The sequence below is a fragment of the Aptenodytes forsteri genome, unplaced genomic scaffold, assembly GCF_000699145.1.
Source record: "Aptenodytes forsteri isolate BGI_AS27 unplaced genomic scaffold, ASM69914v1 Scaffold70, whole genome shotgun sequence".
NCBI classification, from domain to species: domain Eukaryota; kingdom Metazoa; phylum Chordata; class Aves; order Sphenisciformes; family Spheniscidae; genus Aptenodytes; species Aptenodytes forsteri.
Genome location: NW_008795690.1, coordinates 84,877 through 97,853, shown reverse-complemented (window position 1 = coordinate 97,853; position 12,977 = coordinate 84,877). Strand labels below are relative to the sequence as shown.

General features: G+C 48.0%; 1 protein-coding gene across 1 annotated transcript in view; it reads left to right on the top strand.

Moving 5' to 3' along the window:
* SLC7A10 (solute carrier family 7 member 10) overlaps nucleotides 1-12,725 on the top strand; it is a 20,370-nt gene extending 7,645 nt beyond the window's left edge. Inside the window, exons 2-10 of the mRNA XM_019473020.1 lie at nucleotides 2,090-2,241; nucleotides 3,017-3,142; nucleotides 4,147-4,300; nucleotides 6,003-6,126; nucleotides 6,222-6,325; nucleotides 7,452-7,548; nucleotides 10,712-10,861; nucleotides 11,222-11,399; nucleotides 12,434-12,725. Of these exons, the coding sequence (XP_019328565.1) occupies nucleotides 2,121-2,241; nucleotides 3,017-3,142; nucleotides 4,147-4,300; nucleotides 6,003-6,126; nucleotides 6,222-6,325; nucleotides 7,452-7,548; nucleotides 10,712-10,861; nucleotides 11,222-11,399; nucleotides 12,434-12,561 (1,182 nt within the window). The 5' untranslated portion in view covers nucleotides 2,090-2,120 and the 3' untranslated portion in view covers nucleotides 12,562-12,725. The remainder of the gene's footprint in view (nucleotides 1-2,089; nucleotides 2,242-3,016; nucleotides 3,143-4,146; nucleotides 4,301-6,002; nucleotides 6,127-6,221; nucleotides 6,326-7,451; nucleotides 7,549-10,711; nucleotides 10,862-11,221; nucleotides 11,400-12,433) is intronic.
* Nucleotides 12,726-12,977: the final 252 nt, after the last annotated feature.

Below are 12,977 nucleotides of genomic sequence, written 5' to 3'. Positions count from 1 at the left end.
TGGGCCCATGGATCCAGCCTGTCCAGGTCCCTCTGCAGAGCCTTCCTACCCTCGAGCAGATCAACACTCCCGCCCAACTTGGTGTCGTCTGCAAACTTACTGAGGGTGCACTCAATCCCCTCATCCAGATCATCGATAAAGATATTAAACAAGACCGGCCCCAGTACTGAGCCCTGGGGAACACCGCTCGTGACCGGCCGCCAACTGGATGTAACTCCATTCACCACAACTCTCTGGGCCCGGCCGTCCAGCCAGTTTTTGACCCAGCGCAGAGTCCACCTGTCTAAGCCGTGAGCCGCCAGCTTCTCTAGGAGAATGCTGTGGGAGACGGTGTCAAAGGCCTTGCTGAAGTCCAGGTAGACCACATCCACAGCCTTTCCCTCATCCACTAGGCGGGTCACCTGGTCATAGAAGGAGATCAGGTTGGTCAAGCAGGACCTGCCTCTCATGAATCCGTGCTGGCTAGGCCGGATCCCCTGGTTGTCTCGCTCATGCCTTGTGAGCGCCCTCAAGATGAACCACTCCATCATCTTCCCCGGCACCGAGGTCAGGCTGACAGGCCTGTAGTTCCCCGGATCCTCCTTCCAGCCCTTCTTGTAGATGGGCATCACATTGGCAAGCCTCCAGTCGTCCGGGACCTCCCGGACTATTATTGCAGTCTAAGTCATATTTAGGCTTCAGTGGGGACCAGCTGGGTTAACTCACCCAGCAAGCAGAGCTACCCCAAGCTGGATACACCACCCACAGCACTGAATAGCACAAAGCAATTACTGGAGGAAACTGCTCTGCACCATGATGAAAAACATTAGAAATTGGAAAAAAAAAAAAAAAAAAATTATTCACACAACAAAATAAAGAGAAAGTAAAAAGACCCTGAGTTTTAAAAACAACAGTGCCATTTGGGAAGGTAACCAGCTCTTGCATCATGCCAGTTTACCAAATCAACTCTCTGGTAGTTAGTAAGAAAAAGGAAGTGTCAGATTGCCCCATACTTCTCAAAAACAGCAAGGCAAAGTAAAGGATGGGACTGAGAGACACTTACCACCTCAGCCCAAGGAGAACCCAGCAAGCAGCACTCCCTCCCTCCAGGTTAAAGGCACCAGGAAGGACTCCCCCAGCTGAGCCAGATTTAAGGGGCTGGCAGCAGGCAGCATGCTGGGAGGGAGCAGCCTTTAAAAGAGCAACCCGCGTAATCTGGAAATTATACTGTCTTATTTGGATATATCATTGCTGATCCTCATTTGTGCTGGGTGTCCCTGCACATTACATTTGTGCATGTATATGAATGAATTAATGTGTATGTATCTGTGTGTGTATGTACGCAGCAAGAAGGATTTCACTTTCTTGCAATGACTACTTCTCACTACAGAAATAATAATACTTCAAATATTTTAAAATACTAACCAGATCCACTGCTGCTTTTATAAGATAAGTATTTTTTTTTCCTTTTCCCAGAGTGAGAAACCAAAATATCTCACACTTTATATTTGCAAGGTTACCTCATTCGGTGCAATCATCTTCAGCTACAGTTGGAGGCAGACAACCAGCCTGGGTGGACCCCAGCTGAGCAATCGCAGAATACTGCAGCACTAAACTGCTCTGGCCCAGGTCGCAGAGCCAACCACAATGGTGACAAGAAATGCCCCAATGACCGGTGGGGAGCCAGTAGCAGCCCCAAGAGTGCAGCTGGCCCACAGCTGGGCGCCCTGCCGAAACAATTCAGAGATTCCTTCAATGTAGGGACTGCCACCTGCTGCGGCAACACGTCAGCCCAGGGGCAACAGAGATGCTTTCACTCTGACATACAGAGCTAAATCAAAGCATGCCCACTGGGCATAATCCTCTCTTCCATACGTCCCTAAACTGTGCTTTGCTTAAAAATGTTTAATTTAAAATCCAGATTGCACTGGGAACATGGGAAAAGGGATGAGGAGAGGCACAAGTAGGTGACTGTTAGGTGTGACTGGGATGAAGGTGCTCAGTCCTGATGCCTCGGGAGCTGTCCCGAAGCACTGCACAGCCGAGTGTGCGTTACCTCCTCCAGCACATCCCCAGCACTGCTTTCTTGTGCTTTTTCTTGTCTTTTCAGGTTTCTGCTGCTGTGGAGCGCTGTGCTTATCATGTACCCGACCAGTCTGGCCGTCATTGCGCTGACCTTCTCAAACTATGTCCTGCAGCCCGTCTTCCCTAACTGTATCCCCCCCTATAATGCCTCCAGGATCCTCTCCATGGTGTGTTTACGTGAGTATTTGCTTCTTGCACACGCACAAAGCTTGCCTCGGTTTTACATGGGACCCCAGCTCCAACCAGGCTGGGGTCATGGCAACAACCCAAAAGACAAGCAGGGAGGTCCCAGGACAGGCACCGTGACCAGTGCGGGATATTCAGTCCTTTCCCACTTGCCCACAGCAAGCACAGTGGGCTGGAGCGGGGCACAACAGCACCCGAATCCCTGCAGGTCCCGGGGAAAGTGGCGGCAGGTGAGCTTGTGGCGTGGGGCAGTGCTGTGCTCCCTGCAGAGCCATGGGCACTCGGCACGGGTGACCCACCGGCATGGCTTACCCACCAGCACAGGTTACCCACCATTTGAGCCCTTCCTAGTCTTCTTTTACATTCACAAATGCAAGTATGTAGGAAGCGCAGCACGCCACCGGCTCTGCATTAATTACTTACAGAGCCAGCAAAAGCAAACCAGAGCTACGGGGACTGAAAACGTTCACCGTTTCCATGAGGAGATAGCGATCCCTGCACGTTGAGTACTACTCAGGCACAATTACTAGAGCTGGGGGGAGCTCCAACAGCAGTGCCCAAGAGGGGAAGGCCGCTGGCTGCCAGGGATGACCCTGCAGATGGGATTCTCCTAGGGAAAGGCAATGGTCCTCCTCGCCCTCACTCCCGGCCACGCTAGAGCTCCCCACAGGAACGTGCGTGTCAGTCTGTGTTTCTCAATGCTTTGACTGTGTGTTCTTTAATAAACATAATTTCATTTCACTGAATTCAGTCTTTTGCTCTCCAGTCCTCCTGACCTGGGTGAACAGCTCCAGCGTTCGATGGGCAACACGCATTCAGGATATATTTACAGCAGGAAAACTCTTAGCCCTGGCCCTTATCATTATTGTGGGCTTCATACAGATCTTTAAAGGTACTCTGTGAGACAACTCGAACATGGGTATGGTACTGTTGATAGACTTGATTTTTCCCACTTACTGCACTGTTTCCTCCTTACAAACTGACCCAAAGGAGCGCTGGGTTTAGCCAAGCTGTGGGGCTGTATGCCCACACAGCTGTGGAAAGGATGGCACAACAGAGAAATCAGCTGTATCCCCTTAAACAAGTCTCTTTCTGGCCCACCTTGTCGGTTTTGATAGAACAAAGGAGGGCAGATGAGGATGTTTTGGAATAGTTACTGAAATTTTTTAATCTGTTGTATGTTCCTTAAATTTGAAGTGCTCTGAGTGGAAAATGAATAAGCGATGCCTTGCCTAGGGCAGGAAGACACCTGCTTCATTTTGGGCACTAGTCTTATTTCCTACAAAAAGTCACTTATAAGATTAAAAATAGGCAAAAAAAAGTCTCGCTGATTCACCAACTTAGTGGAAAGCAGAAAACACAAAAGGCTCACAATGTTTTTATCGTGTATATGATGAGTCATATAAAGGAAGATGAAATATGACATTTACAGAGAGCAGAAAACTTGTTTTCTCAGTGGTAATAGTCCCACAATCTTGACAAATCTTCCAGCCCCGTAGACATTTTATTTTTCAATATTTCTACTAAACAACACCAAATTCTTGTAAAAGAAAACCGCATTAAGAACAGGTAGGAATTTACTCCGCTAAGGAGGCATCCTCAGACAGTGCAGGTTGGCAAAGGGTCCCATGAGTCGCAGCGGTGACACTGGTGCTGCGGCACAGGTGGCAGTGAGGGATGCCCGTGCGTACAGCCCGAGCTGCCTCCCCAGGACGCCGTCCCGCAGAAAGCACTGCAAGTGCAATGCCAGCCCATGGTGACATGAAGAGCATGAAGTCCCAAATCCAATAAGGAATAATGAATAAAAATAAAGAATAAAAAGCAAAAGTTTACCTTTTTTCCAGTATCTCTGGTAGGTAGGGATGGCTTAACCTCTTGCTTGCGCTCTCTGTGCAGGAAACTATGAAGAGCTGACACCAAGCAACGCATTCAATTTTTGGATGACTCCATCCGTGGGGCATTTAGCGTTAGCTTTTCTTCAAGGGTCATTTGCGTTCAGTGGCTGGAACTTCTTGAACTATGTAACAGAAGAACTGGTTGATCCCCGCAGGCAAGTATCCATTTCCATGCCATCCACATTTTCTTGAAGTGCTGAGACATTGGAGCCATCTGGTAATATTATTCATTTAATAAGCTGCAGCAATGTCCTTCCATGTCTATGGGACCAGTCTTTCTAAAGGAGAGAGAGATTTTTTGTTTAGAACAGATAGCAGGCAAGTTAAAGAATCACTGAAATTAAAAATATATTGCACAAGGCATTAACTGAATCAAACCAGCCTATAGACAAAGCGGTATCTTTATGGCACTAGTCAATCATACAGTGCTTCTATAGCAGAAAACTAACCATTGATGAGATGCCCCACAAGTATCTATAGGGAGAATCACTTCTATTACAAAAATGTTGAATTATGCTGGAAGTCACTTTGCTTTTTCACCCAAAGGGGATCTTCCACAGACACCTGAAAGAGAAGATTAGAAAGTTGTTGCGCGGTGAAGGCAGCCCTCCCTGCCCCAGCGTGGCTGCGGGCACCTGCCCACCGGGGCGACAAATGTCGGGTCGCTGCTGGTCCTGGGTACGGGAAGGGGCTTGGAAATGATTTATCATAAGCAGGCTGGGAAAGCTGGAGGGAAAGTGAATTTTAGTTTAGTAAAGCAAAGCTCAAATGTTTCAACATTTCTGAGCTGATGAAGTGGAATGACAAATGCCAAGAGCAGCTCTCGGAGCGTTAGTTGCTTCTGGGCATCCAATGCACACAGCAATTAAACAAGGAGAATTTAAGCTATTACACAGCCTGGATGGGAATGAATTAAAGCTGCAGCCTTATGAGCGGCTCTGCATGTGCCTTCACACTAGTGAGTGGCAAAGTGCATGTCCAGACATCTTGGCAGGAATAAAGAAAGTGTGGTAATGTGTTCCCTCAATAAAACACCAACATTTTAATGGACCATCACAATTTCAAAGCTGAATAATGAGAAGTTATGACTTAAATAAGGCAAATACGGCCTTAGTTGAGAAATAGAGAAAAAGGAGTGAATGGCCTTTTTTTTAATTATTTTTTCAGCCTCTGAGGGGAAACTAAAACATAAAAAAATAATTGGATAACCAAAAACACTTCCCATTTTTACTAAATCTGTTCAAAATCACTAAGGTTAAATACATTTTTTAAAAACTTCTTTCCAAATCTGACACACAACAAAAAATGCATTATTGCGTTAGATACAGAATGGTTCAGGTGTCCACCTCTAAGGAGGTCTCTGGATTGGAGGTCAAGTACATCTGTACTACTGTAGGTTGCCATGGTGTTGTATGACCGGACCAGGTTTACGGCATGGGACGGGCCAAGGCCAAGGCCAAGCCACCTGAACAACCGGATCCCGTTCCTTTTCAGGGCAGGTGAAGGTAAAGCAAAACAAGGCATTTTATTCCACCGCTGGTGCCTGTACATAGGGCTTTTGAGAAACAGCTATTTCATTTTTCAGCAGCACGCTGTCTCGATCCCAACCAACAACCCGAAGGGACCATATGGTATTTTTGTCCCAGGGAGCTCTCCTGCAGATGTGGCATTTCGTAGCACTTTTAGCCTTCTCCAACCTGCACTGGGTCAAAGAGCCGATGGAAGTGCTGCTCCCCTCCAGAGAAACAACCAATGAACCCACCCAGCTGGGTGACCTCCCCCGGGCCGTACACGGTTGTTGTGGTCTCGCTGTGCATGACTGTAATTTCTTATCTACCCTCCTAATTCTTTTATTAGGAACCTACCTCGTGCCATATTCATATCCATCCCATTGGTGACATTTGTGTATACGTTCACCAACATTGCATATTTCACTGCCATGTCACCCCAAGAGCTCTTGTCCTCCAACGCTGTGGCGGTAGTAAGTAAACCATTCCCTGGATGTCTAAAATACACTTTGATTTCGGTTCTGTGCTTTGCAGTGTATTTCAGTTTCTCTGCCTTCTGTTGCTTTAGACATTTGGTGAAAAGTTACTGGGCTATTTTTCCTGGGTTATGCCAGTCTCAGTGGCCCTATCTACATTTGGAGGAATAAATGGATACCTTTTTACCTCATCAAGGTTAGATGGAGTACAATTTTATGAACGTTATCTAATTTGGGGAGGGGCTGTTTTAATTTCATTTGCTAAAGCAATGCTAGCTAGACGTTTTGGATGTTGTAGAGCATGAGGTCGTTGTTGGGCGTGTTGGATACATTCAGTTATGAATTGCTCTGTTTCGAATAAGCGAATGTAATATTGAATCGCGGAATCTCTTGCAAAATAATCCTTACGAACTAGTGAAAGTGTCTGCAGATGTGGAATAACTCACAGTAAGAGCCAAACACGGCTTTAGCGTGGAACCAAAATAATTTTACATCAATAAAGTTCCAGTAGCTGCAAGCTAAACTGTGCTTCGCTCAAAGAGGAGTTTTAGGGCCTGGTGCTGTTCCCAGTTACAGACATTTTCATTCCCGTGCTGGAAAAACTCCTTTCAGGCAAGATGCTTTGCGTGCACACTGCTGATAGCGGGGCCAGGATCTGTAAAGTCTATTATATTGTAGTCTATAAAGTCTATTTATATTAATTGACCTCTCTGAACTTAATTAAAAAGTTATAAATTTTTTTTGAGGAAATAACTCAAGTCTTAAGTACCTCAGGAAAGTTATTTATCTGAGCACTTCCATGAGTATAATGAGATGCAACAAATCTGAGTGCATATGTAACACGTTATGCACTTAAAAGTGAAATCTTAAGGCATGTTAAATCCTATCCAAAACCCTTTTGACACTGGAAATATTATCTATGAGGGTTTTTATGCCTTGGCTATGTATGGCTGATCACCACACAACCTTCACAGTATTCATCCCACCCTGGGTAAGGAAGCAACACTGACCAGCAGGCAGGGACCAGACAGATTTTGGTCCTCCTCCTCAGAGGTAATTCAGCATCTCAGAGCAGGTCATTTCACAGATGACATTAGCCATTAAAGGCCTCATATACCGAAGGGTCTAGTTTAAATAACTTACGCCAGGTTACGCAGGTAGTCTCTAGTCATTTCCCCAGTCACAGCCCAGCACCCACAGGCCACAGCTCCCTTCCATGGCAAGACCGATGCGGGCGGTTGAGATTAGAGTCGTTATATGGCTAGATATTGAAGAGGTTGTTGTGCACCCAGTGGATTCAGCATTACTATTCTTATTTCCAGGTTATGTTTCTCTGGTGCCCGAGAAGGCCATTTGCCGAGTTTGCTTGCCATGATCCACGTCAAGCACTGCACGCCCATCCCCGCCCTGCTCGTCTGTGTAAGTTTAACATCCCTGCTCTGTCGCCCTGTAATCTGCTCTTAGAAATACTGAATCATGGAGAGGAGAGCTGAAAATATCCTTGAGAGGCCATTTTACCCCAGAGGAGGAGAAGCAAGTAGCCTTGGAGTGCTGCTGGTGGGTGTTGGCTGAGCAGCTCTCACGGCCCCAGAGAGGAGCGGTCTTCAGCCTCCGAAATAATCTCTCCCACTCCCAACCACCTGTGACACTTGGAAGGTTTCCCTCATACCTAACTTGAGCTGCAATATAAGCCCATTACCACTTGTCCTACCCACAGCAGAGATAGAGACTGACTTTTGAAACAGAGGTACTTCATTTAAGAAAAGACAAGCTCTTTTGACCAATTTTGCCTGCTTTCCACAAACATTTGGAAATCTCCATGGTCACTGCTAATATCACTCAAGCAGGGCTGTTTAGAATCTGCCACCAAAGCCAGAGACGTGGTGGGTACCAGGGAGAGGACAAAGTGCTCCAAAAGTTACTTACTCTCAACGAGCAAGACATCTTGTGAGGGATGATCGGGCAGTGCTCTGAGGACCAGGGGTATTTCTTTTCTGTGAGCCAAAAAATTGCGTAGGGACAATGATTACAGTGGCCCTGAATAAAGCATCTGCTGAATGGTACATCAGGCATACACCTGCAAAGATCAGAAACCAACAGGCCAAGTGTTGGGAGGGCTTGGCGCTGGTCAGGTTGCCAGTGTGCTCCTGCGGGAAGAAGATTTCTCTAACTTTTTATACAGCATAAATGTCCACGATACTAATGACTTATAGAAGTTATTTGAAACAAAGAGCTTTATACACTTTTACCAATAGTGAAGCTAGAATATGTGATGGGTTTTACTGCGGCATAGAAGATGTTAAGGAGGGAAATGATTCCTGGTGCTGCCGTCCCCAGCTGCATGGCCCGAGCAAGGGAACTCCCCGAAGGGCATTTTTGCTTGAAATCTCGGCTGCATCAACTGCTGCCAACTGCAGATTTGCCACTGATATCAAAACAGCAAGGGTTTGACCCCAGATGCACTAGGAAGGTGCTCGTTTCTGTGTCTCCTGGCTCTAACAGCTATTCTGGCACAATACACCCAGACCAAATTTCACCAAATAAGCCTCCTGCACATTCCACTTCTATGACAAAATACCCATCTAGCTGAGGCTTTACGGCATTCCTGGGGCTTAGTGCCCCACCACAAACATCTCGCACGTTGACCATGCAGGGTTTCGGGGTAAACTGCCCACGGTCTGCCCTGCCCCGGGCAGCCAGAGAGCTCTGGCCCCATCATGGGCTCCTGCCCGGCAGCTCAGCTCCACTGGTGCCGATGAAGCAAAGCTCCTTTGTCCTTAAAAATGCATCGGCTGAAATAACACGCTGAGTTTCAGAAGCTGTTTCGCTGTGAAACAGCCCCAACATGAGTGGGCAGCCTGAGCCGAGCTGGCCAATCAATCAGGCATACGCCAGCCCTCTGCTCTGCTCAAACCATCCCCTTGAATTACAGTGCAACTCACAGAACCGACACTGCATGTCAATTCATCATTTGAAGGTGTTTTAATGCAGCTCAGGGTATAGCAAATGCTACTAGAAAATATTAATTTCTTAACAAATAGAAATATAAAAATAATATCGTGTAGGCAGCTACAATAGCAAACTGGGTCAGACTTTAGCAAACCTAATTAATACATCAGGTTCCTTTTTGCCTTCTAATGAGTCGCACCTAGCTCTTTGCACGGAGAAAGGTTTCTTTGTACATGGAGAAAGGCCTTTTTAACACCACCAGTGAGACCTGTATTTTTAATAATCCTTTCAAAAATCAAGGGGCCAAGCTAAATGTAAAATAGAGACTGGGGTTTTTTTTGCAAGACAATGGGGAGCGGCCATCTCTCCCGCCTGCCGTGCCACGGCTGTGGCCAGGCGACTGGGGGGAGCAGCACGCCCCTCTGCAGCCTCGTACCACTCGGGTATCACGCCCACGCCGTGAGCAGATCTGACACATCAGTGTCACCTACGCACAAAATCTCACTGCTCCGAGCAGCATCGCTGCAAAACCCGTTAGTGGCAGGAAAGGGTCGTATGTGCATATGACACCATGCGCCTGTCAGAAGAAAGCAGGGAACATGTTATATGACACCAATATGAAATACTGTCCTATTTTAAATCCATTTTGTGGTGAGACTGCTCAATGTGTTGAAATCCCCCACGCCTGCCAAGCCTTCGAGGCTTTGAACAGGGGAACAGGGTCATTTGATTGTGATGGAGCATAACTCCTGGTGCCGGTGGCGCCGAAGCCCTCCCTCCCCAGAGGACTTTGCTGTTGAAACAGTTAATTAAGAAAAAGGGACATAAGCAAAAAGAGAGCCTGGAGTAACACAGCCCCAACTCCTGAGCGCTCTCTGGAGGGATTTGGATATTTAGTTTCCCTCAGGCTCTGGCCACCAGCAGACAACATTCGTAGGACCGGTACATGGTGCAGGCAGGGGCTCAGCTCAGCTCCTGGGGTACTGACGGGCAGGGGTGTGGGACCCAAGAACCAACCTCCTGGCCCCTGAGCCACCTCTCCTGACTTTACAGAGTTACGCAGAAATACAGTACAAAAAGCAAGTGCAGGCATGGAAATTTCTACCATCCATCTGCCAGTTTCCAAACATGAGTAATGCTCAAAAGGTTAACGATGCCGGTCACCTGCAGCACGAGCCATGGGCTGGTGGGGGGAAAGGGCAAAGCTCTTGTTCTTTATAATATACAGGGCACCTGCAACAATGTAGTGCACTGACCACAATGTGTTAGTCTGCAAGAAATCCTTCTTTTATTAGAAGTCCTCACCATAGGGTTCAATAGCTTTTAAAACACGCAACAGAAATGGGTGAGTGGGGCCAAGGGGAGCCCTGCCAGTCCTCCCAGCCCTGCCTGCCTGGGCAGCGGAATCTCCAGCTTCAGCATGCTCCAGATAACCCCGAATCCCCATTCAGCCCCAGCCCTGGAGGCACAGCTTGGGGATAACGCATCGAACTGCAGAAGGGAGCAGATGCCCAGCAGGGGCCATAAACAAAAGGAGTTTAACTGCTTTCATGGGTTTTTTGCTTGGTTTTATTGCTTTTAAGCTACCTTTTCCAGTAATGACCCAGGTAAAACCATGCTTCTCTCTTTGCAGTGTTTGGCCACTCTTATCATCATGCTCGTTGGAGACACATACACACTAATCAACTACGTGTCATTTATTAACTACCTCTGCTATGGAGTGACAATTATAGGCCTGATCGTGTTACGTTGGAAGAAACCCAAAATCTTCAGACCTATCAAGGTGACAATGTTAAAGCTAAATCTCTGGGTCACAATAGCGATGCAAAGGGCGGGATGGGCACACCAAGCCCTCCATCCTCCCATTTTGAAGAATGGCTTATGTTTTGAGGTAGTGGTAATGCTTTAAGGTCCCAAACCATGTCCCAAAGTGCCATTAGTGTAAAAACAGGATACACAGGCAGACCCCTTGTGAACTTGCTGGGGTGCGCAGAGAGGATGACAGCAGTGGAGGGAAGGAGGGCACGACCCACAGGGGTCCTGAAGCCGCAGCGCTGCCCGCAGGCCCCCACAGCCCCCTGCCGCTGGTCGGCCACTGCTGTTGCTCTGCACAGTTGTGCTCTGCTCTGCTCTCTCTTGGCAGGTGAACCTCCTCGTCCCCATCACTTACCTGGCATTTTGGGCATTTCTGCTGATCTTCAGCTTATACTCCGAGCCGGTCGTCTGTGGAGTTGGACTCATTATCATTTTAACTGGAGTGCCAGTGTTTTTTCTTGGAGTCTACTGGAGAAATAAACCAAAGTGTGTAAATAGGCTAATAGGTAAGCCAGTGCCATGGTACCTCGCTGCGCTCCTGGGGCTGCTGGTTGTGCTCGGGTCTGCAGAGATCTGCTTAACCTCTGACACATCAGCACTAAAATGGCCAGGGAACCGCCTGTGGCAAGCCCGACCACTGCTGTCACAGGCAGCCCCTGGGCACAAAGTGGCTCTGGCTTCAGCGGCGTTTTTCTGGCCAGACAGCACTTGCCTTTGAGCAACTGCTTTTCTCACTCCTGGGCACGTTTGCCTCCTTCCATGTCCCTGTGCATCTCCCCACCTGCTCAGCTCGCTCATGGCAGCCTGTCCTGGAGGAGATGCACAGGGGTATAACTTTAAGCATATGAAGACTAAATGAGCTATCACAAAAGGACTAATAAATGGCTGAGAGCTTTGCCTCCCTCCTGCCCTGCTTTCCTCCCGCTGTGCCACCAGCACATCCCGCTGCACAAGCCCCGCATGGCATGATGAACTATTTCATACTCAAAAGATAAGAAAGCCTTACTTTATCACTCATGTAAAATTAAAACTGCACCTAAGTCTTTTGTGTTTTGGTTGTGTTTGGCTTTAATTGTTTTGCTCCGAGGTGAGGACTTTCAAAGAGCCAGGCCCTTCTCTCTGACTGGAAGGTTTCCACTGGCTGTGGTGGGGCCCCGCTGCCGGCAGCTCCCCAGGACCAGTGGTCCCCACCGCTGCCGTAGGGCCGACGCAGTGCCAGGAGGGCTGGCAGCCAGCCTGGCCCGGCCCTGCCAGCCTGCCATGCGCAGCGCCGGGCAGCTCTGTGAGGGGCCGGGGAAGGGCTGTGGATGGGCGTCCCTAAAGCTGCCTGGTCTTAACCTGCCCCTGCTTCGCAAACACTGTTTTGTGGCTGAGCTGGAGATGAAAAGGTTTGGAGGGGCAGTTGGTTGTGCAGCAGGGTCGTGCGGCCCCAGCTGGGAAGATGCACGTTCATTCACACGTTGCATCGCCCTGGCATCGCGCTTTTGTTTAGAAGAGCTTGAGGATCCGCATTAACCACCCGCACGTTTGCTCTTCGCAGAGTCCATGACGTGCTGGGGACAGAAGCTGTGTTTTGTGGTCTACCCTCAGGGGGGAGTTGCCGAGGAGGAGGAGGCACCCTCGGCCCGCTCTGGACGACTGGCGAGCGAGATGGCTGCAAGGAAATAACGACGCGGCCTCCGAGGCTGAAGTGGCTTCTTGTTTACATGCTGATTTTTGCAAAAAGTTTTTCTGTAAAAAAAAAAAAAAAATGTTTTTAGAGCTCCAATAGTGAAGCCCATAAAATGAGCTACACCCTTTATGGCATCTGTAGCTTTTAGTTTTTCCCTAAAAAAAAGAAAAAAGAGGAAAAAAAAAGAAAAGAAATAAAATATAAAATAAGGTGCTGGTTGTTTTTTTCTGGCAGCATAGTTGCTCAGCAGGGGAAAGCAGCACAGATACAGCTCTGGAATACTGATTTTAGCAGCCATAAGGGTCCATCAGAGACATACAAATTTAGGCATTTCGAAAGTAGGGCAGCTCCCGACCCAAAATCAAAGTGGAGAAATCAAGAGAAAGCAAGAAAACCCTGGGACACTCATCCC